General features: G+C 42.1%; 1 protein-coding gene across 3 annotated transcripts; it reads left to right on the top strand.

Moving 5' to 3' along the window:
- The first annotated feature begins 206 nt into the window (after positions 1 to 206).
- On the top strand, positions 207 to 26,242 carry step (cytohesin steppke). 3 transcript variants are annotated; one of them, XM_017240171.3, is made up of 9 exons: positions 207 to 459; positions 1,074 to 1,147; positions 21,753 to 21,885; positions 24,032 to 24,130; positions 24,249 to 24,348; positions 24,432 to 24,606; positions 25,134 to 25,339; positions 25,409 to 25,622; positions 25,678 to 26,242. In XM_017240171.3, exons 1-9 carry the CDS (start codon positions 381 to 383, stop codon positions 25,828 to 25,830), a joined length of 1,233 nt encoding a protein of 410 aa, XP_017095660.1. In that variant the 5' UTR covers positions 207 to 380; the 3' UTR covers positions 25,831 to 26,242. The 3 variants fall into 3 exon arrangements, with proteins under 3 accessions (XP_017095660.1, XP_017095661.1, XP_017095659.2); XM_017240170.3 differs by lacking the exons at positions 207 to 459; positions 1,074 to 1,147 and adding exons at positions 4,785 to 5,245; positions 18,722 to 19,965; XM_017240172.3 differs by lacking the exons at positions 207 to 459; positions 1,074 to 1,147 and adding an exon at positions 2,412 to 2,547.
- Positions 26,243 to 26,873: the final 631 nt, after the last annotated feature.

Here is a 26,873-nt window from a genome sequence, read left to right as displayed (position 1 = left end):
GCAGTTATTAACCAGTAGATGCATTAATAGATTTTTCTGATATTTCCAATTTGAGAATCCCGCCAATTGTCTCAAGTTGCCAGTTAGGTTAAAAGCAGATAGCTCGATTATCGATAATTTCCCCCATTGTGCTTCCGACTTTGAACTACAGTTGGCGCTGCGCATGTTATCGAAGCATCGATGAATTTTCTATCGTTGAGGTCTACCATCACTATGGAAGGAAAATGGCGATAGAATTTTTGGAATTTTTTGTTTATTAAAATCTCGCTAGTGATTGTTCAATGAAAGCGCCCGTAAAATAGGAAACTTTTGGCGTGTAATGTGTAACTAGATTGTGCGCCGTGCCCGCGTGAGTGTGAGTGTGAACAGTGGCCGCCACAATGATTAGCGCGATGGACAATTTCGACAACAGATCGTATGGAGCCATTTCCAAGGGGCGCAGTGAATTCTCCATGCCAGGTAAACAAAATGTGAAAACGGGATCAGAGCGATTCGAGTTTAAACAAAATATTAAACTAATGTTAAACTGCAACCAGCTGATGCTGAATAATTAAAATGGGCGAGTCCCAAACAAAAGTTTGGCGAAGCAACAAGCAACCTTCGTGTGTGTAAAGGTGTTTCTCTGCCCATATGTGCGAGTGTGTGTGTGTGTTCTCATTTGCTGGCCTTCAATCGAATTTAATTTAATCCGCAGTGCCGAATTAGAGCTAATAAGTCAATTTGCCTCCCATTGTGCTTGGCCAGCAGAACAGCAACGAAACGAAGAAGCACAAATAAACGTAAATTATTTATTGATTAAGCGAGACTTCTGGCTACGTCACAAACAGTTGCCTTCTCGTTCCTGCGCATGCATCTTATGCAGGTTTTATGTGTATGTGTGTGTCTGTGGGTGTGTTTACATGATGGAATGTTGTTGTTGTTGTTGGAGCTGCTGGTGCTGCTGCTGTTGTGTTCCAATTACCAAAATGGGGAAGAAAAAGAAGATCAGTCTCCAGATCAGCCCCAATAATTATTGTTATTATTGTTTTTCATCTCTCTCTAGCTTTCTCTCCCTATCTCTTTCGCTCTTTCAGAACTAACGCCGGAGCAGCAAAAGTTGCTGATTGAGCTGCGCCGCAAGAAGCAGGAACTTTTACTCGAAATACAGGTGAGTGACCAGCACCAGGCCAGTGTTATCATAGAATGGGAGATAAAAAAAGAAGTAGACGACTCCAACAGGGCTTTTACAGTTGACATAATGGCTTGGCTTGGCTTGGCTTGGAGCTGGGAGCCGTTAATGCCCTCTATTACCACCAGAAAGGTCAGAAATGTAAATGAGGTTCATATGCCAGCGAGATATCAAGAGGTTCTCTAACAAATATTATAATTTATAAGCTATACTTTGTACTTGAAACACACATTAAACAAGTTAATTAGCTAATTACTAAAAACTAATTATGCTTCTCACTTAAGAGCCATTCAGTTTAATCCATAAATCCTATTATTAAGTAGATACTTAAACTAAAATAAACAAAATACTTATATTTTTTAAATAAAAGAATGAGGTGCTGAATCATTCCTTTCATTGGCTAGACCTCAGGCCAGGCCTTCACCTTTTCCATGCAAAATGTCATCTCTGGGCAGGTGCCTCTTCATCCATCGAGACCTCTTTGTGTTTCCATCGCCATATCCATACCATAGTATTGTCTCTGGCCGTTGTTCTGGACACTAATTAGTTTGTTCACATTTGCTCAGAGAGGAGGCCACTGTTGTTAAGAATTTATTTCATTGTCTTTGATGACTTTTGTCAGGTTCTTTTGAGTGATTGGCATTTCCTCATTGATATTCCCAAGCAGTCTCTCTACGACAAATCAAACAAAAGTATCATTAATGAAATGTGTAATAAAAATAAATACCGTTATTGTGGAGTGGCTAATCCTAACCCAGCTCATCTTTGAACTTTAAGGTTGACATTTGTGTCGTTGCTTTCGGCGTGGGAGCTTCGCCAAAAAAAAAAAAAAAAAAAACAGTAGCCTGAGAAAAAGTAACTGTACATATAACTAGAGGGGATTTGGGGTCTTGATAGTACTACTCATAATCTATTAAAATTATAATAATTGTAATAAAACACATGTACAGCTGTCTTTGAAATCTTAAACTACTAATCTCAAGTCGCGTTTGTTTGTCCATTTGGTCCTAAACCACCAATCCTAGCTGGCCTACCTGCTTTTCTTGAGTTCGCTCCTGTTTTCCGAGCACATGCTGGGTATATTCTATTTCCTTTCTATGATATTTTTCCGCGGGCTTCGCGTTAGTCATCAGTGACGTTTCGCGGGTGTAGGAATTCTACTACGATCCTCGCTAGTCGATGATTTTGTTGATTTTTTTTGTTAAATTGTTATATTTTTTTGTTTGCGGAACCTCTTTATTGTTATTGTTTCTGTGTGTCAATAAACGTGATTGCCGGCCAGAAAGATAGCTGGCTATTATTTAGATATCAAGTGTTATAGGTACACCATTATGTACAAGTTCCTATACCGGAAGATTGTAAACAAAAGTAAACCTAAGGTAAGTATTCAGAAATGAATGTGAATCACCGACTGATAACCATACTTTGTGAATGAAAAACTGGCAAATAATCTAGAAATTGTTGAGAAGGTTAGGCCTATCGTGTCCAAAGCCCATGGGTTTTAATTATTTGATAAGACTTTAAGTGGGTCTAAGTGGCTGATATCAACCTCTGTGAAAAAACCACTTATCCTTTGCACAATAAACTGCTCCTGTACCGCATCACCCCTCTCTCACTTACCATTTTTCCACAAAATTTTGGCTTGTTCTGCAAAATTTCAGCCGCGGATTATTACGCATAATTTGGGTTGCACTTCTGGCTGGCTTCCCTAGCCCTCACTCTGACCTATTTCAGTTCATTATTTCTACCTGGCGTGGCAATTGACACCTAGGTCTCTCCCGGCTCCTCCCTACCTGGGCTAGGGTAGTGGTGCCCTTTACCGCAATGCATAAATTACCGAACTCCCGGGTTCGGGGTTTGGGTTTCAATTTTTCGGTAATTAGCTGAGTTCAGCGTTTGGGTTAAGTTGAGTTAAGCTATATTTTTCGGTGTTAAATTCGCTTTGTTTGCAGTGGCAATAAATTTCAAGTGAAATGACTGAAAAACATATATATTTGGCTTGAATATGGCTAAACTAACACCACTTGCCGTATGCTGCTGCCCAAAAGTATGCTTTAAATTATTTTAAACGTCTACCAGCAATAACAACAGTGATGGCTCTCCTAATAGGCACACTTACCAAAGCGGAATATAAATATTGGAATAATATATCTATAAAGTTATCTCTTTAGTTCTAAGAAACTATACTATAACTAAAATTTACTTAAGGAGATTAGCAATAGCCTAGTGAGTCCCTGGCATAAATAGTTCGAGTTATCTGAAATACTTATGCCATTATCTCTGAAGTGGGCCCCTTCCTGTGTAATTTCTGGAGAATATCTCAGCAATTAACCATTCGGCAATATTTTTATTGATATGGAATGAATCATGGCTGACGTACTCCCTGTTATCGAAAGTATGTTAGGTATTTCCCGCCCTTTCCCCAACCTCAACCACGATTCGTTGCGCCTGCATATTTCGGCGGGTGAACTTGTATCTGTATCTGTATCCGTTCGCTTCGCAAGGCTGATAAGATTCAGGCACTGCTTTTGCAAATCACGCCTTAGGACGATGAGCAGCTGGGAGCGTTGATATATTGTATATTTTTTGGATTTATTTGCTTTTTTCCTCCCCACTGATTGTACGACTGGTTAGTCATTGGATGCTCGTGCTCTTTTAAACAAAAATGCTAATAGAAAAGTTTTGTTATATTCTTTGTTCTGTTGATTAAGTTGTTTGGAATAGTCTGCACTTTGCTGCTTTAAATTATGATTTATGAAGGCAAAAAAGAGCAACATAAACAACGATTTTCCGACAACAATAGGAACAACAACAGTGTCCTAAGGAGCAAACTTATTGAAAGCGCACTTGAAGTGCAAATTTGTTCTTTGATTTACGATGTCTGCTTTGAGGTTGCGGACGAACAGGACGAGACTGTTAGGGAGCGGGGACTGGGGACCAACAATGGCCATTGCACTGGCCATTACTGCTGGTCGTCCTGTTGCCATCCAATGCTTTTATTTCTCCGCAACCAGCTCCCAAAACAATGGCAAGGGAAACTAATCGAAGTCAGCCAGAGTGGGGAGTGAGTGGAGTGGGTGGTATAAGTGGGTGGTGGTGGGAAAACCAGTGCAGTTTATGGCGTCTGCATGCAAATGGCTTCACTTAGCTCTCACGTGTTTCGGATTCATGTGTTTTATGCAAAAACATAGCCCGACAAATGATAATGACTGCCTCTGAGGACAATGTTTCTCATGGGCTTTAAAAAACATTAAAAATAATAAGAAATTAAAATAACTATATTGCCATATAAGCTTGCATTAAAGAAACCTAATGTTGCAAGAGTACAATGGCAATAAGTTGCAATTAATCCCCTAGTGATAAACATGATATCCACCTACCTGTAACTATATGTACATTAATGGCTCAAAGTTCAGGCTTGAAATTCAAAAAGCAACGACCCTTTAGTAAGAGAATTGTTAAGAGAAAAGCACCCTCTCTTAAAGCCACTTGTTGGGTAAAGGCCATCAGCTGTTGTGGTGTTCGTGTCTCTCTCGGCTGCCGCGAGTGCTCTTCGGTTAGCTGAGTTTGGTATTTTTCGGTATTTGTATCTTTCCGACTGAGTATCTTTCAGTTTGAATCGGAGAACCCCCCAAACATGAGGTGACGGATACGCGAATACGGAATTTAAAAAAAAAAATAAAATAAAATAAAATTTACGTTTTGTGTGTTTCGTTCGCATTCTTCCCGCTTCTTCGAGTGCCAAAAAATTAAATAAAACAACAACAAAAATACAAAAAATATACAAAGTGAAATGAAATAGAATTTTTCTAAAATATTTATAAATATATAGAGTTTTTCTTTGTTTATATGCTGGCCATGTGCAAAGATTAAGTTGGCCCTCTTGCCATAAAAAAAAAAAAATAAAATAAAGTGGTATTGCGCTGATAAGGTGTCCGTTGGCTTATCAATTAAACCTAGTGTGTGTCCTAGTGTGGGTTGATAGTGCAAAAAATTAATACAGCTACTAGGAATATCAAGCTTCCAGACTCTGCAACTGGGAGGAAATCAACCATTTGAATCATCGGAATATTCCATGTAAATACTATAATTGTTCATCTCCCGTTCTATATCTTGTGTCAAGCAATTTACAAGTACGACATACAGCCCCTGCGTCATATCCAGAATGAAAAATGTATAAATAGATATTCTCAGGTCGACAGTTACTAATACTTAGCGTTGAATAATATATTTATTTTTTACTCTCCCAAGTACTGATAAAAAATCACTGCAATCCGTGACGTCAGCCGATTATATACCTTTATCAATATATAGTATTTTGTCAGACTTTGCTTAAATGATCAATGTAGGTATTGTTTGTTTTGTTCACCGCTCTGACGCCAGCCGGTTTTTTTATTGGAATTCTTGCCAGTTTGTGGGATTATTTGTTTAAATTGCCATATGAGTAATAAACATTTATGGACACGCTTATAGGAGACTGCACTTGGTTGCCAATTGGTAGAGGAATGCTTTTTTATGAGCTGGCCTTTGATTGTTTTGAGAAAATAATTAATAAAAGTGTTGTTTGTTTGATTGGTTTGCTTAATTCGTCAATTGATGCAGGAAGGCAGGTGCAATAAAATATACAATTTTATAATCCAATCAGAAATATATTTTTTTAGGGCATTTTTGGGGGACCTCCTCTTCTCTGGGTAGCCCCAACTAATAATCGTTTAGCTTTGAAAAACAATCAACTTTTTTGCTATAAATAAAAGCAAACAGTAGATATATTTTTTGGCCATCTAAACCCTAAACCCAAAAAAATAAAAGGATGAACAATTTTCGATAGAAATCATGCCGTAGGAAAAAAAGGTCGAGCCGACACAGCTGGGCGAGCATTCAGACAGAGCATGTCCGACCAATTGTAACCTTCAGACCACCACAAACAGGGCCTCTATAATTCGCTTTAGTTCAGTCTTAGTTCAGAAATAAATTCGAATTCGAGTTTACTGCGTCAGCCACTGCAGCACTTTGACAACTTTCTGCTCCCGATTCCCTTCCCGGGCTCCTTTTCCGGTTGCCATTATTTGAGGTGGGTGGATGGGTTGGAGGTGGAATTTTTATCAGACCAAGACGACAGAACAATAAACACAACAGCCGCAATTGCCATACGAAAGCAATTGAAAAATGGGTGTGTAGTAACTCACTTAACGCGACTCCACCTGCTGCGCGACTTTTTCAGAATATTTTAAGCAGCAGCACCGCGCCTGCCAATGAAACATGCCAAAAACACACAAAACTACAAGTCAACTAGGGAAGCGGAACTGGTGGCAGGGTCTGCCTGGCTGGCTGGGTCTGGCGGGGATGAGGCTGAAAGGCCACGCGAGTGTTGCCAACATGGTGCTGATGATGGTGCCAAGAATGCAAATGGCGCGCGCTGTGGGCCACTGTACAGTGTTAACTCTTCACAGGTCCACTCGCAAAAATAAACTTTGGCTTACTTTGGAAATATATTTCCAAAGAAAGACACTTTTTAGAGTGTAGGGCTGTGCATTGTACACCAGAGAGTATATTTTTTGGGTTTCGCCAAATAAAAGGCGAACAAAAATCAATACTTGCCACTTGGACTGACACTGGAATTATGCGTTTCGTTTGCTCTTTTATGGCTTTCACTCCGCTGCTGAATTGGATGACAACTTGGGACTCCAGCCCCACTTTTTGTGGCTTTGGAGAGTCACTCGAATGGTTGTTTGATTAAAAAACTGACTGGGAATTGTATTCCAAGAAGTCTGTAGACAACAATTGAGAGCCCCAGCTTCGGCAATCTAATCTATAGATTTAAATATTCGCTCTTTAGAATGCGGAAAGTGGAAAATAAAAAGATTATCTTGGTATCTAATCTACTGGAATTTGCAAAATTGAAAGTTTCCAAAGCCAAGTGGTGGAGATTGTGTGGAATGTGGCATTCAAAGCCTTGGGAATGGAACCCGATTTAGTTGTAATGATTGGCTAGTGAAGCTTAAACAGCTATCTTCAAGATATTGCAACAAACTTGGTGATGCAAACAATGAAAAAAATAAGAAAAGTAACAGCCATTGCGGTTAATCAGGGGATAATAACCTCTGGCAGAGATAGGGCAGGGGCCGGGGGCAGTACCAAAGAAGCCACTAAAACAACATCAAAGTGCCACCCGGACCAACCGCGCGAGACTACACCCATAATCAAGTCGGGTGCTCCCCGACGATGGCGACGATGATGATGATGGTGGTGATGGTGGAGAGGCAGCCACAGCCAGAACAGAATATTTCAGTTTCAGAAGAGTTCAGTGCATCGGGAGGGCAACTTGCATGATTGAAATATACATACATACATATGAACATAAATATATATTCATATTTTTTGTTGTGTCGCCACAGCGGATGCGTTCATTTAAGTTGTGACCCATCGAGGGGCTAACCTGTGCAAGAATTTCCCGCCACTGGGCTCTGACCATTCGACCTAGGTTGAGTTTTTATAGTTTTTCGGCTTGGAGGTTATCTCGGAGAGGGGGAGCTTGTCAGAGTTTTGCGGAAATTAATGCAAAATTGGTTCAGACAAACCGCACAGGCCATTTTTAGACTGGCCACCGCCCTGCTACAGATATATAGTGTATGCCTCTGAGCATATTTGTATAAATAGGTGGCATATATGTGTGGAAAGTGCAGCCGGGGCAAGAAAAACCTGCATTAATTGTCAACAAACATGCGCAACGCGTGCCATGTCGTTGAGTGGCTTGCATGCGCGAAAATAATTGCATTTTGCCATTAACATTTAATGCAAATGCCCAGCTGGCCAGTCAATGGCCAGGACCCCACCCTGTGGCCTCTTTTTTTTTCTAAAATGTCCATTTGGCCACGTGTGGTTAGTGGCCGCCAATCACCTTGGACACAACTCGGCGGATATAATCATCGGCAGGTGCGAAAGGGCAACGATTATTGGCTTCCTGTGCAGACTAAACACTAAAGTTATTAGTATTTATTAAAGTTTCAACTTAAAGTGAGGGCTTAGATCTATTCTATAGCTTTGAAACTGAAACCTAAGAAGGCCATATGTTGGCCCTGTTTCCCAGACTGGTAATTAAACCCAAAACACCCAAATAAGGCCAATATGAAACCCTTGCCTTGCCAGACTTTGAATTCGAGGCGAGTGATTTTTTTTTGGAAAATTTGTGATATAATGTTGGCTCGAGTCAGCAACTTTTGAAGGGAAATCCAATAGTTTCTCCTGGCAGTTCTCGTGTGCAGTAATTTGATTGTTTTTTCCAGTTTTGAGTTACATCTGGGGTGTGAACTTGGCCATTTTTCCTACTGGCCCGCCAAAACTGGCAGCAAAACAAAAAGCAATTCACATCGAATGGAGGTCGATTTGCCTTCGGACAGATGCTGCGCAATATGGACTTTCCCATCAATAGAGATTGCATCGATTATGGCACTTATGAGAGAGACTGCCTAAGTGCGCCACAAACACGAATTATACGAGTCTGTAAACAGAGCAGTTTTCGCCTCATTCGATAGTGCACGATCCGTCCAGCAAATGCAGTCGAGATAGACAATTAACAAACGTGTAAATATCAGCAATTATTTGATTACCCGGAACAAGTAGAGAACCATCAGAAGAGGTCTTTTTCCAGCGAATTACTGCGATAATAAGGCCTAGGCTGCCTCATAGGTTACTTCATAATAAAAACAATTAAAAGAGGTACTAGGTTTGGTACTAGGGGCCTATCTGGCAGGGTCTCCTCATTTCATAAATCTATGAAATAGAAAAAAGCCAACAGAAGGCCATTAAAGCGGCATAATTAATTTAATAGCCTCCGGACACAGCACCTTACCTTCGAATTCCCAAAGAGCCGGGCACCCTCTTCCCAACTCCAACTGCATGACTTTAGGAATACGCACAGATATATATATAGTTCGTACTTGGTGGCTATATACATATATGCACTTATAGACAGGGTCTGGCTTGACTGGCAAGACAATAAAAAGTGCGCCATGTAACACTACTCTCCCTATTTTGAAGGGCAGATCCCAGCTAATTGCCTTGTCTGCCATACCAGCTGTGGGTGGTGGTGGTGGTGCACTTTCGAAAATGAAATGCAACTGCCGAACATAAAATTTCGAAAATATAATATTGTAATAAAGGGGGGGAAGCACTATCGATGTAATATGGCAAGTAAGTGGGAGGACATGACTCATGTTAGTTATAGAGGGTGGTGGCTCTTAAGTTCACACTGCAAACTTTAAAGTTATAGAACAATATAGACCCACAAAATCATACCTAAGTGAGGACCATCTACCACCATATGGGTTTAGGGGCTTCCACTCCCACTCCCCCGCTTTCCGACAGCTGCTGGCAGGCGGTGGAAAATGGTAATTATTCCAAAAACCGATAGGAAAAGCAATTTTATTACATTTCGAGTCGACTTCCTTTCGCGTGCCAGGCTAGGAAAGGAAAACCCATTCCGTTTCAATATTTTGCCTGCATATGGCGCTAGGCAAGGGTTCGAATTTCAAATGGGCATATGAGAAATGCTGTAGAAACTATAAAATAAATAGAAACCGAAACAGAAACCAATATAAACACAAATACTAACCCTTTAGGTCGTCTTGGTTGGCATCTTGGTTGGCATCCAGGGCGTGTCAGGACAACTCTATCAAGTTGAACGAACGAACATCAATGGCATTTTTAGTCTTTTTTTGTAATATTTAACTAGACAGTGACTGTGAAAATTGAAACAGACGGCCTGAAACTTTGTCCCTCTGGCTTTTGTAGGCAATTAAAGACCAGCTTCTGCTGGTATTGTTGTTGACAGTTGATATTTGTTGTTGGTTGGGTTTCTGGTTTTGTGCGACCGCTTGTTTTCGTTACCATTAAATTAATTTATTGCAATTTTTGTTGTTTTTTTCCCCTGCCTGGTTTTTTGTTTGGCCAGCCCATGGAATTTGTGGCCATTTTCAACGCTTGTTTTGTTAAAAATGGCCAGAAAATTGAATAAAGCAATTAGAGCTGTTGAATAGCCAGTTCAATCAAAGGTCAAGAGAGGTCCAAGGCTTAAGTAGCAGCACTTAGTGCCCACTACGATTACAATACCCGGCCTCTGTTCCACATATGTACTCCTCCTAGCAGTGCTCTGGCACAGTGTCAACTTCCGTCCATGTCGTAATCCCCTTCCTGGGTGTGGAGTACCCCAGTTTATGGCACTTTAAGAACCGCTAATATCTCGACATGCAGTTCACTTATCGTCGCCGGATTGGATGTTTGTCTGTTTGGATTGCGGTTGGTTGGTGTTTGGAGCTAGCCTGCCAGTCCAGCCACTCTGTCCGCATAAATGTAGTTGCAATTTTCTTTATCTAGCTTTCTGATTTATGCAGGCAGGGTGGGGTCTCTTTTGGGGCTCCTGTGCCCCTGGTTCCAGTGGCTGCGTGTGTCATAAACACTGAAGGCCCAGGCCAAACATGAGTCACATAGTAAGTTGCGAATGCCATGTATCTTGGGCCTGTCTAGGCCTATCTGGGCAATTTCATCAAAGCTGCAGTGCGCCAGCCAGGGGTAGGGCTCTGCAGCAGATGCAAATGGGCCACCGGGAAGACAATGACGGGCTCTTAAGCTGGCCAAAAGGGAAAGAGACAGCTAGGCGATAGATACCCGGTACTTGTATATTTGAGTGCAACAAGTTGTTTGCCCAACTGTACCGTTTCTTCGTTTGATTTTCTCATTTGCAGCCTTCTTGGGGTACTATTCTTCACTTCTCGGGCCGGTCATTTGCCTGGAAATTATGCAGATACTCGACTCGACCCAACTTTTCGACTTGCCCGCGTAATTAGCTTTTGCAGGGAACTTGTTTTCTGGCTGGGGCCCTTCTCCCTCGATAGTCTCTGGCATTCTGGTCGGTTTCGTTGACCCCATCGCTTGATTATGCAGCTCTCGCCGTTCAATTATATAAATATTTTATTCGCCTTTAGTTGCCTTTGTCTTTGGGTTTGTTTTCCTCATTTGCAAGATACTTACATACTATATAGTATTCCCATTGAACCCTTGGCACTGCCAGCACGTACTATATAGTTGCACGTATGAATCATTTCAATTGTTGATTCACGCGGACTAATGCTGCTGCAATACAAACTGAAACTATGCTTTTGATGGTGGGGATTGATGAAACTGGAGCAGTTGGAGGAGGCAGGAGGCTTTTAGTCTTTCACGCGGTTTGTGTGTCAAGAGCTTAGCGCAAGGACCATGTTTTTAGTTCTGAAAAGTCCTCGATTTTTAAGTATCGCTGTAAATGGTTTGCCATTAAGGCTTAGAGCTTCCACTGCATCCGGCTAGGTTCTATTGTGATCGAAAGAAGAGGGCCCTTACATCAAAGAGAGGGTTTAGTCTTTAGATTTTTAAACCCAGAACCTTTCCCTTAATAATTACCACTGTCCAGAAATAGATGAAAATCCCTGGCCAAATCCAATTCCCTTTTTGGTATGCAAATAATAACAATGAACTCAGAGTGCAAAGTGCTTTTTACGGGCCAGGCCCCCAGGTAACATCCTCCCAAACTCCTCTAGCTGCCAACTCAATTTAAAACACAAATATGCATTAGATTCATGCCCAGGAACACTATCTGCCAGATATCTCTTTTTAGAATTTCACTCTTTTTGTTTTCTCTCGTTCCTTTAATAAAAATAGAGCCAACCTGGGCAAATAAAATTTAATTTAGAGAAATGCTGCATATATACATACATAGTTCTCCCTGCTGCCGAGAGGGCTTTTATTCTCTGCTGCCTTTTGTTATTTATGTGGCAGTTGCTGTGAAGTGGCATTAATCCAGTGGATGCTTAAGTATCTGCACCTCTGCCAACCGCAGATCTATACCTATACGTTCGGACAAAAAACTCATTCATGTAAAAGGCATAAATTAGACCCCCAAAAGTGGGGTTCGAGGGACGTGTGAGTACTAATAGAGGGTGTTTATTTTATTTTAACCCCTCAGAGTGGAGACCTCAAAACTGCCCGAAAATTTGATAACATTTTCCAAGCACGTGGGAAAATTTTGCGCGTAAATGACTTTGTGCTACTTTGCATTGTTTGCCTTCTGATTCCCACATGCGGTTTTAGTGGCTAGCTGGGACAGTACTATCTCTCTCTAGAATTAACATTTGTGAAACGTACTGTACTGATCATCAGATCATGGAATGTGTATTCCACTTGTGGGCGTAGAAATTAAAAACATATTTTAAGCCCAACAGCCGCCAAAGTAAATGTTTTTGCAACATTTTCTGGCTGTTCTCGGCTGTAGATCATTTTTATTTATTTACGTTTATTTGAGATCCATTTGAGAGCGGCATGTGGATCTGGGCACGAGTTTAGTTCGTTTTTGTCAAACAAATGAAATAAACAAACGAATATGAAAAGGAGAAAGCCAAATCTTAAATAAATAATGAGAAATAGCCGCCGAAAATGAACAATATTTATGTTCATTAAGGCAGAGTGATGTTTCCACTTGTGTAGTGTTCTTGAAAATCAAAAGAAATTAAAGATGAACCCCGAAAAAAATATGAATATTAATTAAGAGAAGAGTGTCTGGGGTGAGGCAGTGACTGGCATGAGTCACTTTTTAAATATTTCGCTAGACAAATGGCCGACTCTTGCAAATATTCCGCTGGCCTTCGGACAAATATTTATTTTTGGCTTGGCAGTGGCAGAAGTCATATTTCATGGCAGTTCCTCAATATGTTCAGCAATCGATATTATTATCGGGTAAGATAAGATATTAAGGAATAACCAGAATATCTAAACCAACAAGCAATGGTCGGGCCTGTCCTCCATCATAATACTCATTGACACACTGAATGAGTTTCTAAATCCAAAACATATGTCTGGATGGATGGGTGTACAAAAATACTACTCGCTACGAGCTGTCAGGAATAGATGCATAAACAAAAAGATACAAAAGTATCTTTAGGAATGCATTTCAGTTATTAACACGCCGATGTACAAGAGGGAAACCTACATAGATGTCGTGTCGACAGCTATTTTCAAGGACCTATCCATACACATATGTTGACTTTGGAAAAAGCCAATGGACTTTCGGTTTCGTGTTTGGGGTTTACCCAGCCAAGCAGCCATAAAATTTTCAATTTATAAACAAGCCGGGCATAAAAGTAAGCAAAAGATGCGACCCTGTGTCTCTATCTGAGCCAAAAAAACACTCACATTTTTAGGGAAGCAACAACTGCCGGCACAGACAGCGAGTCTCAGACAAAAGAACCAAGAATAGACTGAAAGAAAAAGTGGTAGTACGGTACGATTCCGTTCCAGCTAACAAAAAAAAATAGAGAAAGGGAACTACTAATGTCAAGACTGACAAAGGAAGACTGCAACCCAGTGCGGATATATTTTTCGCGTTCAAATCACGTCGGGGAGCAGCATTCGCAGACAGGGCACGTCTTGGCCAGGATGGCATGTGGAGTAGGGGGCATGAGGAGCCATACCAGACTACGATTATGTGGTCCTTGCCGTGTCTCGCTCTTTGTGTCTTCAGTTGGCATCACTTTCCAAAATGGAAAGTGTTTGCCCAAAAATAGCCACCAAGTTTGGCATTTGGCAAGGGCTGCTCTTTATATGCAGCTCCTATGATTGAACCTTGGATGCATACGTAATATGGTTATGTGTTTCAGCTTTAAAGAGTTCAGGGCCCTCAAAACAACATTTAATATTTAATTCCCAAGACTTCTCTGGTGTAATCAACCAACACTCAATGTTAATTATTTAATTCCCTTTGGTTTTATCTTGTACTTTCTGTATAATTATGTACAACTGGCTGGGGTTTTCAAAATGTTGTTTGGTTTTTTTGATATATTCTCCAACGCGATAAAACCCATATCCGCTGGAATTATTTGAGGCGATTTTTTGCATTTTTATCAGGGGTCTTAATGCGTTGTAATTTTGTTCTTTTTAACTTTCAGAGTGGCTTGGCAGCTTTGAAAATAAAATTAGATTGCTTGAGAAACTCAAATATCATGCTGTTTTTTAGAAGAATTTATAAAAAGATAAAGCATTTTTTATTATTGCCCAACAGGTTTTGGTTTCTATATTATTTCAAATATTAAATATTTTCAACACCCTCAGAACCGGTTGATTAAATTATTTAAATATGATCATTTAGGCCTAATGGAGTGCCATGGGGAGAGCACCATGTGGGCTTAGTTGTTAGCTAATTAAACCCGGCCAAGTTCATTTGCTAATGAGTTTGGTATGCAGACGTCCAACTGCCAAAAACTTGTTGGCCAAAAAAAGGGCAAGAAGTAAAAGTTGATGAAGGAAAAGTTAAAAATTCCATTTCGTTGCCTGCCATCCAGATTTGAAAACTTTCTTGCCAACTTCCAAACACAAGATACAAATCAAAAATAGTATATATATTTTCCATAAATTCCAAATGTCTTCTCGCAATGGAAGTTTTTGATGTAATGGCCATGTCGCAGTGTCAGAATCCGTCAATCCATCCATCAATCAATCAATCACATTCCATATCCATTGCACTGGTAACAGGCAACGACCTTTCAGGGGGGGCTACCTTGACCCAAAACACGATCTCCCAGGAAAAAAGTGTTATGCTAGATAGCTAGCTATTTAGTGTAGAATGTATCTAGCAGATACAACAATTAGTTGGCTAAACAAAAGCTACAGCGAATGGAATTGAGGCCGAAAGCGAAATGCACAATTAGCAAATTGACGCCAGTGGACAGAAGCGGAAAACCCAATCAATAAACATCAGTAAAATACGAGGTTGTTGTTTGGGAGCTGCCATAAAAGTAGGTGCACCTGTTGCTACCTCACAGATACACAATGTATCTATAGTACTTGGTATGCAAAACGCGTGTAACTAGCATTTATGTGTAAACAACTGAAATGCCTCTTGGAATGTGTGAGCCAAGTGTACATTTCTTTACAATGGAACCATACAATATCCCTCTAATTACACTGAAAAATACACGCTCGCATTCTTGTCTCTTCTCCAAACGGCATTCTAATGAGCTGTGGGAAATGGTGTGCCAGGTCTGCCAAAAAAAAAGGGGGAACCCGGCACGTAATAATTGTGGGAGTGGAAAGCATATTCAGGTATCTGAGCCCTGGTAGGCCCGAGAATCCAGAGACACGTACCCGTATCTCAATTTTCTATTCTATACCCGGAGACTACTACTCACCTTTTTGTCCAGCCACCTCTCGGTTCTGGTTCTAGAAACAAAAGGCATTTCATTAAAAACACATTTATTTTAGACATTTTGGATTCTGGTGGCGGACATTGTTGATTGTGTGGCCCGGCCGGCCGGCGAAGTGGGCCAACGAACTTGCGTTTTTAATGGTTCACCGGGCAGATCGGGGAGAGAATGAGATTTATGGTGAAAATATATGGGGATAAATATATATTAGCTTAGAGCTTAAAGTGGCCAGCGGCCTTGGATAGATGCTCCATCATTCTTCTTTATTTTTTAATAAATTAAATCAATAGAAATATTTTCTTGAAACTGGAAGGGCAGACGATATCTTTCAGCATGTGTGCTGTTCAGTGAGCATAAAAAATGACCAAATGCCATTCTACATATTATAAACAAATGCCAAATATAAATAATATATATAGAGATGGGAAGACTCCAGCTGCTGCCGCCCCAGGGGAGGTCATCTATCTAGTATCTATGGTGTATCATTGCTCATTACGTTTATGGAGGCGGCCAGGCCTGGCCCAGACGTGTTTGTTTATTATTATCTATTTGTTTTTTTGGGCTTTATTTTTTTGTTTAGTTATCCTTATGCTCCTAAAATTCAGCTGCTAGTCTCACTAATGCCATGCTACGCCCGATGGCCACAAATTTGCATCTTTCTCGATTTAGACAAATGACGCAACTACAGATATTATATATCCTACATATGGCGAGGTTATGCGCAGCCATCATGGCTATTGTAATATGGATTTGTTGTTTTATATGGGCAATTTTTAGATTTCTTTTTTGTTTTTTTTTTATGAGCGTCTAAGTTAGACAAGTTTTGATCATTAGCGGAATAGTGTTTTTTTTTGTTTTTTTTTTGGCTTGCTCTTAAAATGGTAATACTTTGAAAGGTTTCCCATCGAGAAAGTGAAGTCATATCCCCCACCGAAAAATATTATTCTCATTTCAATTTGCTAAGGCTCTTAGTTTGGAAAAGCCTCTTAGCATGTTCTACACAGACAATCAATAACAATTGCAGCTCAAGAGTTCACACTTTCCATCATCGTGAGAGCCATTGACCCGAGACTGAGATACATAGATACACAAATACACTTAATGCTGAGATACATCCGACAAAAAAAGAAGGGAAAAGTGTCGCAATTGTGAGAGTGAGAGATGAAAGCTTGCGTTTAATTGCATTTTGCAGACTGAAAGTAAAAGTCACTTATGGGAAAACTCAAATCCAGCCAGCCAGACACTACTGTCTACAATGTAAAAGCTTACCCCTCGCATTTCTCCAGATGGGACTTGCGAGCTTGTTTCTCGGTCTGGGCCATTGTTTATGTGTCTGATTTTCTAATTGGAAATCCCAGACAAAAGGGTTATTCAAGCGAGTTGGTGTTGGCCAAGAAAAGGCGCTCGCCAGCGGTTTTCAATTGTTTGGCTGGCAAAGTGTAAAGTGTAGATTAAATTGTCAAGATAAATGGCCCGAAACACGCCCCGTTTTGTGGCTACTGTTTCTCATTCATTATGGGTTAAGACTATTGGGAAATGTTACAGCCAAGGGTTAAAGCCATACACGCTATTGGTTTGCATTTCCTGTTCTCGGGTTCTACTCAGGTAGCCGCCGTCACAATCACAGCTTTGATGGGCCACTTCAGCTTGTCTCATCCTCAGTATCGGTATCGGTATCTGTGGGATCTCTTTATTTGTATCTTTTTCGGTTCGAGGTGTGTGTGTCTTTGACTCTCTGTCGGCTTCAGTCGGCTTCAGTTTGATTGATAGTTTGTTTACAAATTTAATTTCATTTTAGTTTACTTGTTTTCCTTCTTCTTCAGTGTTTTCTTACGTGCCATTCACCTGTGTGTTCTCCGGTCTGGGTCTTCAAGGGTCTCCTACCTGGCCGCGCCTTTAATGTTCTCTCTTGTTTACCTTCTATCGTTGGCCATTATTTTATATAAGGATCGTATCTATGTACATGGACTGGGCATCATATTAAATGCAATCCATTTGAATGTTCGCTCATTTGTGCAATCCAATCACGTAGGCGCCGTAAAAAGGATGCCAAAACTCTTTCAAAGACTTTATTTGGTTGGGCCCTGGGCCTTGTGCCTCGTGGTGGGTGTGGCAAGGCCAAAACTCAGGCAATTGTTGCCTCCCGACGGGTGACTTTGTCATTTACTCAACTCCCTGTAACCCAGGTCCCAGATGGGACATTAGAGAGCACACGCTTCATTTACAAGCTAGGGGCCCGAAACCATTTAACATTGATTAAAGTAAATATTTTTTTTTGGCAACTTTCGAGGGATGCTTTGTGTTCGGCCTATTTACTAAAAATCAAAGTGAATTCTTGAGTATTTATAGGCCTTAGTTGGGTGTAATTTTGAGCCTAATTGGAGGCTCCACTTGGAGGTCTAAGTGGGTGGCTTCACTCCCTTTCGATTACCTTAACCCTTGTTGGTTTTGAAACAAAATAGGGATGAAGTTGATGGCCATTTAAAGTGACATATTCTGGCATTTCTTTTTTAATAAATTGTATCCCGATGGTTGGAATCATCAGACACCCTAAACAATTATATCTTTGGAGAAAGGAATGTCATAAATTTTCGAATATCTTCGTCTGGCTAAACTTTTGCATATGCTTCAGTGAATATTCCATACTTGCCCGACAGAGCCCAGAATACCGACCCCAATTAGAGTTCTGTCGCCTGTTTTTTAACGAAAAACAATTCCCGAGCTTTATCGTGCTCACTTCCTTCCGGAACTCCACCGCCTGGCCTGGAAAATAATGCACAAAGCAAACATTAGACACCAAGTGCAAAGAAGCCCCAAAAAAAAATAAAAGAAATCCCAATAAATCACAAGACAAAGGAATGGTTTTGGTGGTGGTGGTGTCCCATTCCCAGATCCTGGCTTGGGTTTTGTTGATTCAACGCTTTAAGCCGCAAGTCGACAAATCACACACGGAAGAGGAAGTGTCCTTTTCTTCGCGTCTGCTCGGGATGTCGTCCTGGGATTTCGGGGAACGCCATCACCTTGTTAACCTGCAGGCCATTAGCGTAATTCGTTTTGTGTCTACGCTCCTTCGGTCCTGGGCTCCGTAGTGTGGGAAACCTGAAAAATGTTGCGACGCCAGACGAAAAATTCAATTTCGAGGTTATGCTATCCCCGACACTTCCTGTATCTTTTGGCGAGGATTTGTAGGGCTTCGCAATCCCAGGACCGGAGAGACAATCCTAATTAGTTAATTCATTTATGACGCCGTCCCGTACTTGTAAATTGCCAGACACAAGAGGCTGCGATCCTCAGAGTTGCCTAAACTAAGACCTCTACCACTTTTCAGCTCTGCCACACCATGGAGGGGCACACTCGTAATTGATAGTTGCCCCCAAAAGAGAGAGGAGAGAGAAACTTGTTCCCCAGGAAGTGAGCAATTGAGGAGGAGGGATGGCCCACCTTCAGCAGAAGCGCCCCAGTATCAGCAACTGGTTCTCATCGCTGCGCCGCCAGCCCAAAAATAAGAAGAACTCCATCGGCCTGGGCGGCAGTGGCAGCTTCGGCAGCAAGCAGCAGTTGCAGCGGAGCTGCATTGACCTCTCCTCCAATGTGGTGGCCAGCGGAGGAGTGGGAGTCGGCGTGGGCATTGGCTTCTCGGTGGCCGGCTCCCCGGGGAGTCGGCGCAGCAATAGCACCTTCTACATCAATCCCCTGCATGTCTCCTCGGCGGATTCAAAGGAGGACCGACGTCGCCTCGTGGAGGAGGGCAGCAGTAGCGGCAGCAGCCTGAGCAGCGTGTGCACGCGATGCTTCTGCAACCTGCTGCCCGGCAAGAGCGAGTCCAGCAAGACGCCCACCCCCCTGGCCACGCCCAAGGTCGCCCTCAAGCCACCAGCCAAGCCGCGCTCGCCCTCCCTGGCGCCCTACACCAGTGTGGCCACCTACAAGATCACCAACCTCTCCCCGGACAGCCCTCCGCCCGCCAGCCCCACGCTCAGCACCGAAACGGTCACCTGCAGCGATGTCAGGAGCAAGGTCATCGACGTCCAGCGTCAGCCCTGCCCCGACGAGCCCAACGCCGAGCTGGTGACCAAGAGGATAGAGTACACGAACACCACTACCACCACGACGACCAGGACTCTGATTGTGTCCCGGCCGGTGGAACTGCTGCTCAACGAGAAGGGGGAGATCATTGCCCGGCGGCCACCTCGCACCACTCGCTCCAACTCCCTCGGCTGCATGCTGGATGTGGAGACGGAGGATGCCGGTAATCCCGGTGGTGTGGATAACCATGGCCTGCAACTGGAAACGGATCCCAGCTCGGGGTTCAGCTCCCCGCTGACACCCGATGCCGGTGATCTTCGCTTCATCGACGACAGCTCCAATTCGCAGAGCGAGTCCGAGCGTAATTCGATCACTCACAACAACAACAATAACAACAACAATGATGATGACACCAACAACAAGAATGGGAAGCGGAACAGCGGCCAGCAGTCGAATCTGTGCGAGAGCTGTCGCACGCTCCTGGAGAGAAACCGCAGCAATGCGGAGCAGAGTGGCAATGTGGTGATCCTCCGGCGACCCGGAAAGGTATGCTTGAGATAGAGAGAGGGGGTTCTAGTTGGATTCCAGAGATTCCTAAGGAGATCATGGTTATCTTCATCATTTATGAGGTTCTTCTGACGAAACTTTCCCCCAAAAATAAACAAACTTTGTCTCACTTGTGATTTCCCTAAAACAGTTTCATCGAAAACCCCAATTCGCACCTTAATTTTGCTTTCAATTCGATTGTTTTTAATTTCCTTGCGATTCAAAGAATTCGGAGTGAGAACCTGTTCCAGTGAGTGTCTCCTGCCCCCCAACACACGACACTTGTTCATGTGCTTCTGTGGGAATTCCTCGTATTCTCTTACCTGTCCGGTGTATCTGCCAGATACTAAACCTCAGGTTGAGTTTATTTTTAAGTTTGACGCTCATTAGCCGTAGCTGCCCCGCCAGAGCAGCTCTTTCTTTTGTCAACAAGCCGCGTCCACTTTTAGCTTTTTAATCATCGCCGTCCAGAACCTGTTTCAGGTTCCAGGCCTCATCTCTGAATGATTTCTATGATTTTTATAGGGTGTAGCATTGTGGTAGCCCAGGGCTCTACTAATTTTCTGATATCTGATACTGGGTAGCGATTAGAAAACTTAAAAATTTACATAATTAGGAAAAGCTTAATGAAGGATGTAGTGTGGGTAATGAAAATAAATTGCTGGAAGCCTGAGAAAAATGTATGTTTTGGGAATTAAGACATAAAATAGTCTTGCAGTTGAAAATATTAATAAGTTGTCTGGTATTTTACGATCATCAATCCATAAAAAAAAACTCTTACAGTTCATTGTCTGGCTAGCTATTCTTTGTGACACGCTTCGAGAATTCAAATTCCTTGAAATCATTGAGAACTTGGCACCGGTTGAGTCTCCGTATTTTGACAGAGTCACTGACAGAGCGAATTAATCGAAGGTTCCCAGTTGTGATCTCATCGAGAAGCGAGACTCGAGAATCGAGAATCTCAACTGCAACAATGTGTGAAGAAACATTTGCATATATGTATAGTGCCTGTGCGTATTACAATACTCGCTACTTGGAACAATTTGTCAATTGTACTTTATAGGCTCTAATTGACATTGCTCCCTTCGCTCTGGCTCCGGCATGTTCATCCAATGAGTCAGAAGGTCAGCTCCAGAGGCCCTGGGCTGCGAATGATTGTTGGGGGCAATTGATATGTTCCGGTCTCGTGGATCTCTCATCATTCATGCGTCAACTTGGTAGCGCGACTTGGAGTATCTCACAGATACCAGATACTTTTGTGCTTTCAGAATGACCCTTAACCTATATACCCTTAACGTATATGACCGTTCCTTGGAGACTGACAGCCATGTCGCGATGTCTCCGGTTCAGTGTTCAGTGTCAGGTAGTTTTTTAATTCAATTAACTTAACTTTGCATTTGACTTTATTGCTCTGCTCTATTTTTCCACAACCACCTCGGGTATTTTTAGCTTTAGATTCTAGATACTAGACTCTAGAGCCGACGAATTTTCAAAATTGTTTCGAGTTGATGTCGCGTCGTTCGCCCAGTTTGTTGTTTATTTGGCGCCAGTCGACAGGCGACACGGCACTACGGCACTGAGGAAATGCAAATTACTCGACTTTGCAACTGTGTGTGCTTAGAATTTTTAGTCTTTTTTTATAGATACAACACGCAGTTTAGTCACTTAAACTGATCTGTTTCATTAACTGGAAATTGTAGAGTGCCAACTGTAGGCCTATTTATAGAAACACTTGTTGCTGACATTTCCTGAATTTATTTTTCAAAATTATACATTTTTTTTTGCAGCAAATCAAAGATGAATTGTGCGAGGTCGTCTCGGAAATGGAGGCACTCGATGTGCCCGAAGACTGTAAGCATTCCAACAAGGACAAGCAGATGTCCATTGGCCGGAAAAAGTTCAACATGGACCCGAAAAAAGGTGAGTTCCCTTTGAAAGTCTGAAGCCCTCAACTTAAACCCTGAAATTATGGTTCAATTGTGAGTTTAATTTCCTGGTGATTCACTCCGAATCAATATGCAAATGCGTGCAATCGAGGGTTCTTCCCATATATTGTAATCTGGGGGGGATTATTTGGCCATCAAGTAGGGAGTGTCGCTCCGTGTCGGGAAATGTAAACTTTGGCGATGGATGTGATGATTTAAATGAATTCCGAATGACAGTCGAGCGACAGACAACACCCCAGAGCCACGACAATGAAGTCAGACAAAATGCTTTATAATTGAGCCGATGAGTGAGTGGGGGGCAAAGTAGTGTGTGGCATGGCTGGCTTCTCAGAGGAAGCCTGAGAGCGTGCCCCGGCGCCAAAAAGCGAAATTACCATGCAAAATCAGGGGAAGATCAAGGGGTTGGCTGGCTAGGAGCGTGCGAACACGTTCTTCAATGATAATTTTAACGCTAATTTAATAACGTAATGAGCCCCTGCAAGCTGACTTTCTGGGGGTGTCGCTCACTATCTTGAAATTCTGACAAATTTGACAGTTCGTTGACATCTGAGGAGCTGACATCCGTGTGGTGGGCTGGAGGAACACCCCTAGAATACTCGAGTGTTTCGTTTAATGGAAATGTCAATGTCGCAATAATACCAAGAACTTGTCCAAGAACCGAGAATGCCCCGCTGCAAGGACGCCTTGGGGTGATTCGTTTGAAGTACAGATATATTTATATCCAAAAGATAAAGACCTAAATGGGTGAGGATATGTGTGCACATCATTAAAAATATTTGAACATCTGAAGCCAAATGGGGATCAGTAATTATTTTCATGTTCAAGGCGTTCGAACTCATGCTGTTTCTAAGAATTAGATCACTTGTGAAAAGAATTGTATTTTTAAATAAATTTATCATATTTGGGAGATACTTTTTTTGGTATTATATGAGTGTTAGAAGGCTCAACAGAAACCCCTATCCCTTTCTTGATTTATTAGCAAAGTGCTCAATAAATTTCCATTTTGATGACACTCTGGAGCACCTACATGGGGTGACCCACATGTCAGCATGTTTGCCTCAACGTCTCAATATCTCCGCCGTATCTAAGCACATTCCACAAGCCATCAACCCACAGCCCACCACCCATCTCGCACCACTCGTTTAAAGCCAATCAAATATTTACGTCAACCTCTCTTGGCCATAAATTAACGTCGACAAGTCGAAATTAGGCCACGCAGCTTACAACTTCCAGACACACATCCTGCCCAGCATTCCGGATATCTATAGGGAGCACAATAAAAATGCTAATCCAAAGTGGGAGGCTCTGGTGGTAGGTAGGCCTTGTGGTATGGTGGAGCGAATAACAAAAGCACCAAATCGAATCCCGGCCAGAAAAGAGACGATGTCGCTTATTAAAAAACTTCCACACGTCGTGGTGGCAGCAGGGACAGAGGCTGTTCAGCAGAGTCGGTGGTGGTGTCATCGTCATTTGTCGCTTTATCGCCCGATTATCAGATATCCACGCAAACAAACCCACACCCATAGGGTCTTGAAATAATAGCACACAAATGCGCCATCCATAACGCACAAATGATGCCTGTAGGGCGACTACCGTGCCACTAACTTGGCAACAATGTTAATCGCGCGTGATGCTTCCGAAGTCACGCAAAACTTTCTGTTTACCAACATTGGTAGCCAACTGCTGTTGAAGAACTTTTCCCCACATCCTGCGGCAGAGTCGTCATTATCTACATCATTTGGAGTTCCCCGATGTCGATGTCATTGTTGACTTCAATCAGAAAATCCAATCTCTGAAACGACGTCACCTGGCGAATTCCTTTTCATTTATTTCGATACATTTGTGTTTGCATTTAATAATTCTATGTGAGGCCTCCTCGTTGATTGGAAAATAATGAAATCGTTATTATTAAGGCGGCGGCACTCCCTCAGTGCTTCCCCGTTTAGTATTTTTTATGGAGATGGCTGTGGTTTATGTTGCGGGTCGTTGCTTCTGAGTGATGGCATATATGGGTACATTATATGATTTGATTTGCTTGTTGAAGAGCTTCCGGGTTCTGCTTTCTTATCGATTACAAAGTCGTGAAACTATACATTTCTTTCTTTATTGTTTCATTCCAGGCATTGAGTATCTCGTGGAGAACAGACTGCTGCGTCACGATCCCCAGGATGTGGCGCATTTCCTCTACAAGGGCGAGGGCCTTAACAAAACGGCCATAGGTAAGTCGTTAAACTGACCTTGCCCCAATGCCCATGCCCTTCCCGAAAAAAATAAACAACAAAATCAATTATACCCACAGTCGACATAAATTTTAATGGTCCTTGCTATCCATTCCAGGCGATTACCTTGGCGAAAAGAACGATTTCAATGAGGATGTGCTCAAGGCCTTTGTGGCGCTCCACGATTTCACCAATCTCATTCTAGTGCAAGCCCTTAGGTATGTTTTCCACTTTCCACAAAAACCGTAACTCGTAATTACCACTATCGCTAATGGCCCACCTTTCTCCCCCACATCTTCAGACAATTTCTTTGGTCGTTTCGGTTGCCCGGCGAGGCGCAAAAGATCGATCGCATGATGGAGTGCTTCGCCCAGCGCTATTGCCAACTCAATCCGGATATATTCACCAACACGGATACCTGCTATGTGCTTAGCTTTGCCATTATAATGCTCAACACCTCCCTGCACAATCCATCGGTGAGTAAGAAACCTAGATAGTATTGGGATGTACTAACCAAAAGTACACAAAAGGCAATTGCTAAAATTAATTATTGGCATCTACTAGGGAGTGAACTTTGGCAACCGGATGTTCTCGGGGCAGCCGTCAGGAAATAGTATTTCTTGCCAAAACCATAAAGAGAACTGCTCGTTGAATTGAATTCTTATTCGCTGGTTGTCAGGCCGCAATTATCGGCAGAAACACAGAAATTTACTTCCGCGTTTAGCGAGTGACAGGGCGTGCGTCCGCCCGGTCGTTGAGGGCAATTACTAAACGCTATGCAGGGTCTATAAATAGGTCAAGTGTAGAGGCATCTAACGCAAGCTCTATTGCATTTTACTAGCCACTTTGTAGGCAAAGGGAAGCCGCTAATTAAGAATGATTTTCTTATGTTGGCACGCATGCCATACTTCGCATGCCAGGGCAATTATAGTTATGTTAGGCAAGGTTACGGTTAGGTTTCTTGTACAACTTTTAACCCTTTGGCTTTAATGGCTTCTTGCAGGTTAAAGACAAACCCACCGTTGAACAATTCATCTCGATGAATCGTGGCATCAACAACGGCGGTGATTTGCCCCGGGGTCTACTCGAGTCCCTGTACGAGTCCATACGAACCGAGCCCTTCAAGATACCCCAGGATGATGGCAATGATCTGATGCACACCTTCTTCAATCCCGACAAGGAGGGCTGGCTGTGGAAGCAAGGCGGCAGGTGAGTTAAATCGATATCCATTCCTTTAATTACTTTACTAATAATAATTTAATTTTATAATCAATTTAGATACAAATCGTGGAAACGACGTTGGTTCATATTGAACGACAATTGCCTGTACTATTTCGAATACACCACCGATAAGGAGCCGCGTGGCATTATACCGCTGGAGAATATATCGGTGCGGGAAATTCATGATCGCAGCAAACCGCATTGTTTCGAGCTCTTTGCAACTGGCGGTGCTGATATTATCAAGGCATGCAAAACCGACTCCGAGGGCAAGGTTAGAAATGGATATATTATCTTTAGAAGCTTGTACTAATATATATTTTATTTAGGTGGTCGAGGGCAAGCATACTGTGTACCGCATGTCCGCCGCCACGGAGGAGGATCAACAGGAGTGGATCAAGCGCCTGACGCAGTCCATCAGCCACAACCCCTTCTACGATATCCTAGTACAAAGAAAGAAAAAGGCGCTCAGCAAGAGTTAGTATTAAAACGTAGCTCGGCGCAACTCTTGTCTTGGATCTCAGTGAAACTCTGCTACGCGTGTGTGGCTGCTCTCCCCCCTTCCCCCATAAAACAAACAACAAAACAAAACTTTATATTCATAAACAAATACCTAATCATATTTAAATGTAACTTTCTGTGTGCATGTTGAACCAATGCCCGTAAATACTATCTGTTCCAATTCCCATATGATGATGTCTCTTTGTATTCAGTTTGATCGACTCGACACGAAAAAAAGCCAGCACACGCCGATGCACCTTTGAACCACAAACTTTGTCTCTATTGTTGTGATATAATTTATTTACACTAAGCATTAACAATATGAATCGATATGAAAACATGAAAATGCATCATTAAGAAATACACATTTATAAACATTTTGATTAGTGCAAATTATTGTTTAGTTTCATTGAATATGTCTTCAGATTAGACTCCTACCACCTAAGTTGTCCCACCCCACTCCATTATAGATATCCTTAGTACTATGAAACATATCCCAACCAACCAAGTGGTTGTTGGAGTGCCCTACTTTATGACTACGTTTCTTTGCTCATTGATGTTGCTTGGCAATTATTGTAAAATAAAATTATACAAAATAGGCGAACGCTATTATATGCCTTTTTGAGAATCTAAAACTCATGAAAAACATATAGAAAATGTAACGAATGTAACAAATTAATGAATGCCACACGGGAATGCATTTAGACTGAAAAGTTTTCAGACAGAGCTGATTGGTAAAGGCCAAAGATCTGATTAAAACTATCGCTACCGACAGCCCAATTCCAATAATGTGTCATTTTAAAATATTTTGTAAATGCATCATGTGTGGATTTTGTTAATTTAAGGGGTTAGAAAACAAGCCAACCGCAAAGTGTTCCAGTAAACGACGAGTTTTGGTTGCTAATCTCGGTAACTAATAAGTTAAGCACAATTCTGTAAATAGGGAATCCAAACGGCTCCATGTCACTGAACTCAAATGTCAGCTTAGCTCATATGATAGCCATAAGATGCTGTTGTATGGAAA

The sequence above is a fragment of the Drosophila bipectinata genome, chromosome 2L, assembly GCF_030179905.1.
Source record: "Drosophila bipectinata strain 14024-0381.07 chromosome 2L, DbipHiC1v2, whole genome shotgun sequence".
Taxonomy (NCBI): domain Eukaryota; kingdom Metazoa; phylum Arthropoda; class Insecta; order Diptera; family Drosophilidae; genus Drosophila; species Drosophila bipectinata.
Note: the sequence above shows the minus strand (reverse complement) of the source record. Positions and strands in the feature narration are given on the sequence as shown.

Bases quoted from the DNA above. Each gene is read 5' to 3' on its own strand.
- step (XM_017240170.3), top strand. From the start codon at position 18,826: ATGGCCCACCTTCAGCAGAAGCGCCCCAGTATCAGCAACTGGTTCTCA. The intron at 24,607-25,133 runs GTGAGTAAGAAA...GGCTTCTTGCAG, and splicing joins CCTCCCTGCACAATCCATCG to GTTAAAGACAAACCCACCGT. The intron at 25,623-25,677 runs GTTAGAAATGGA...TATTTTATTTAG, and splicing joins AAACCGACTCCGAGGGCAAG to GTGGTCGAGGGCAAGCATAC.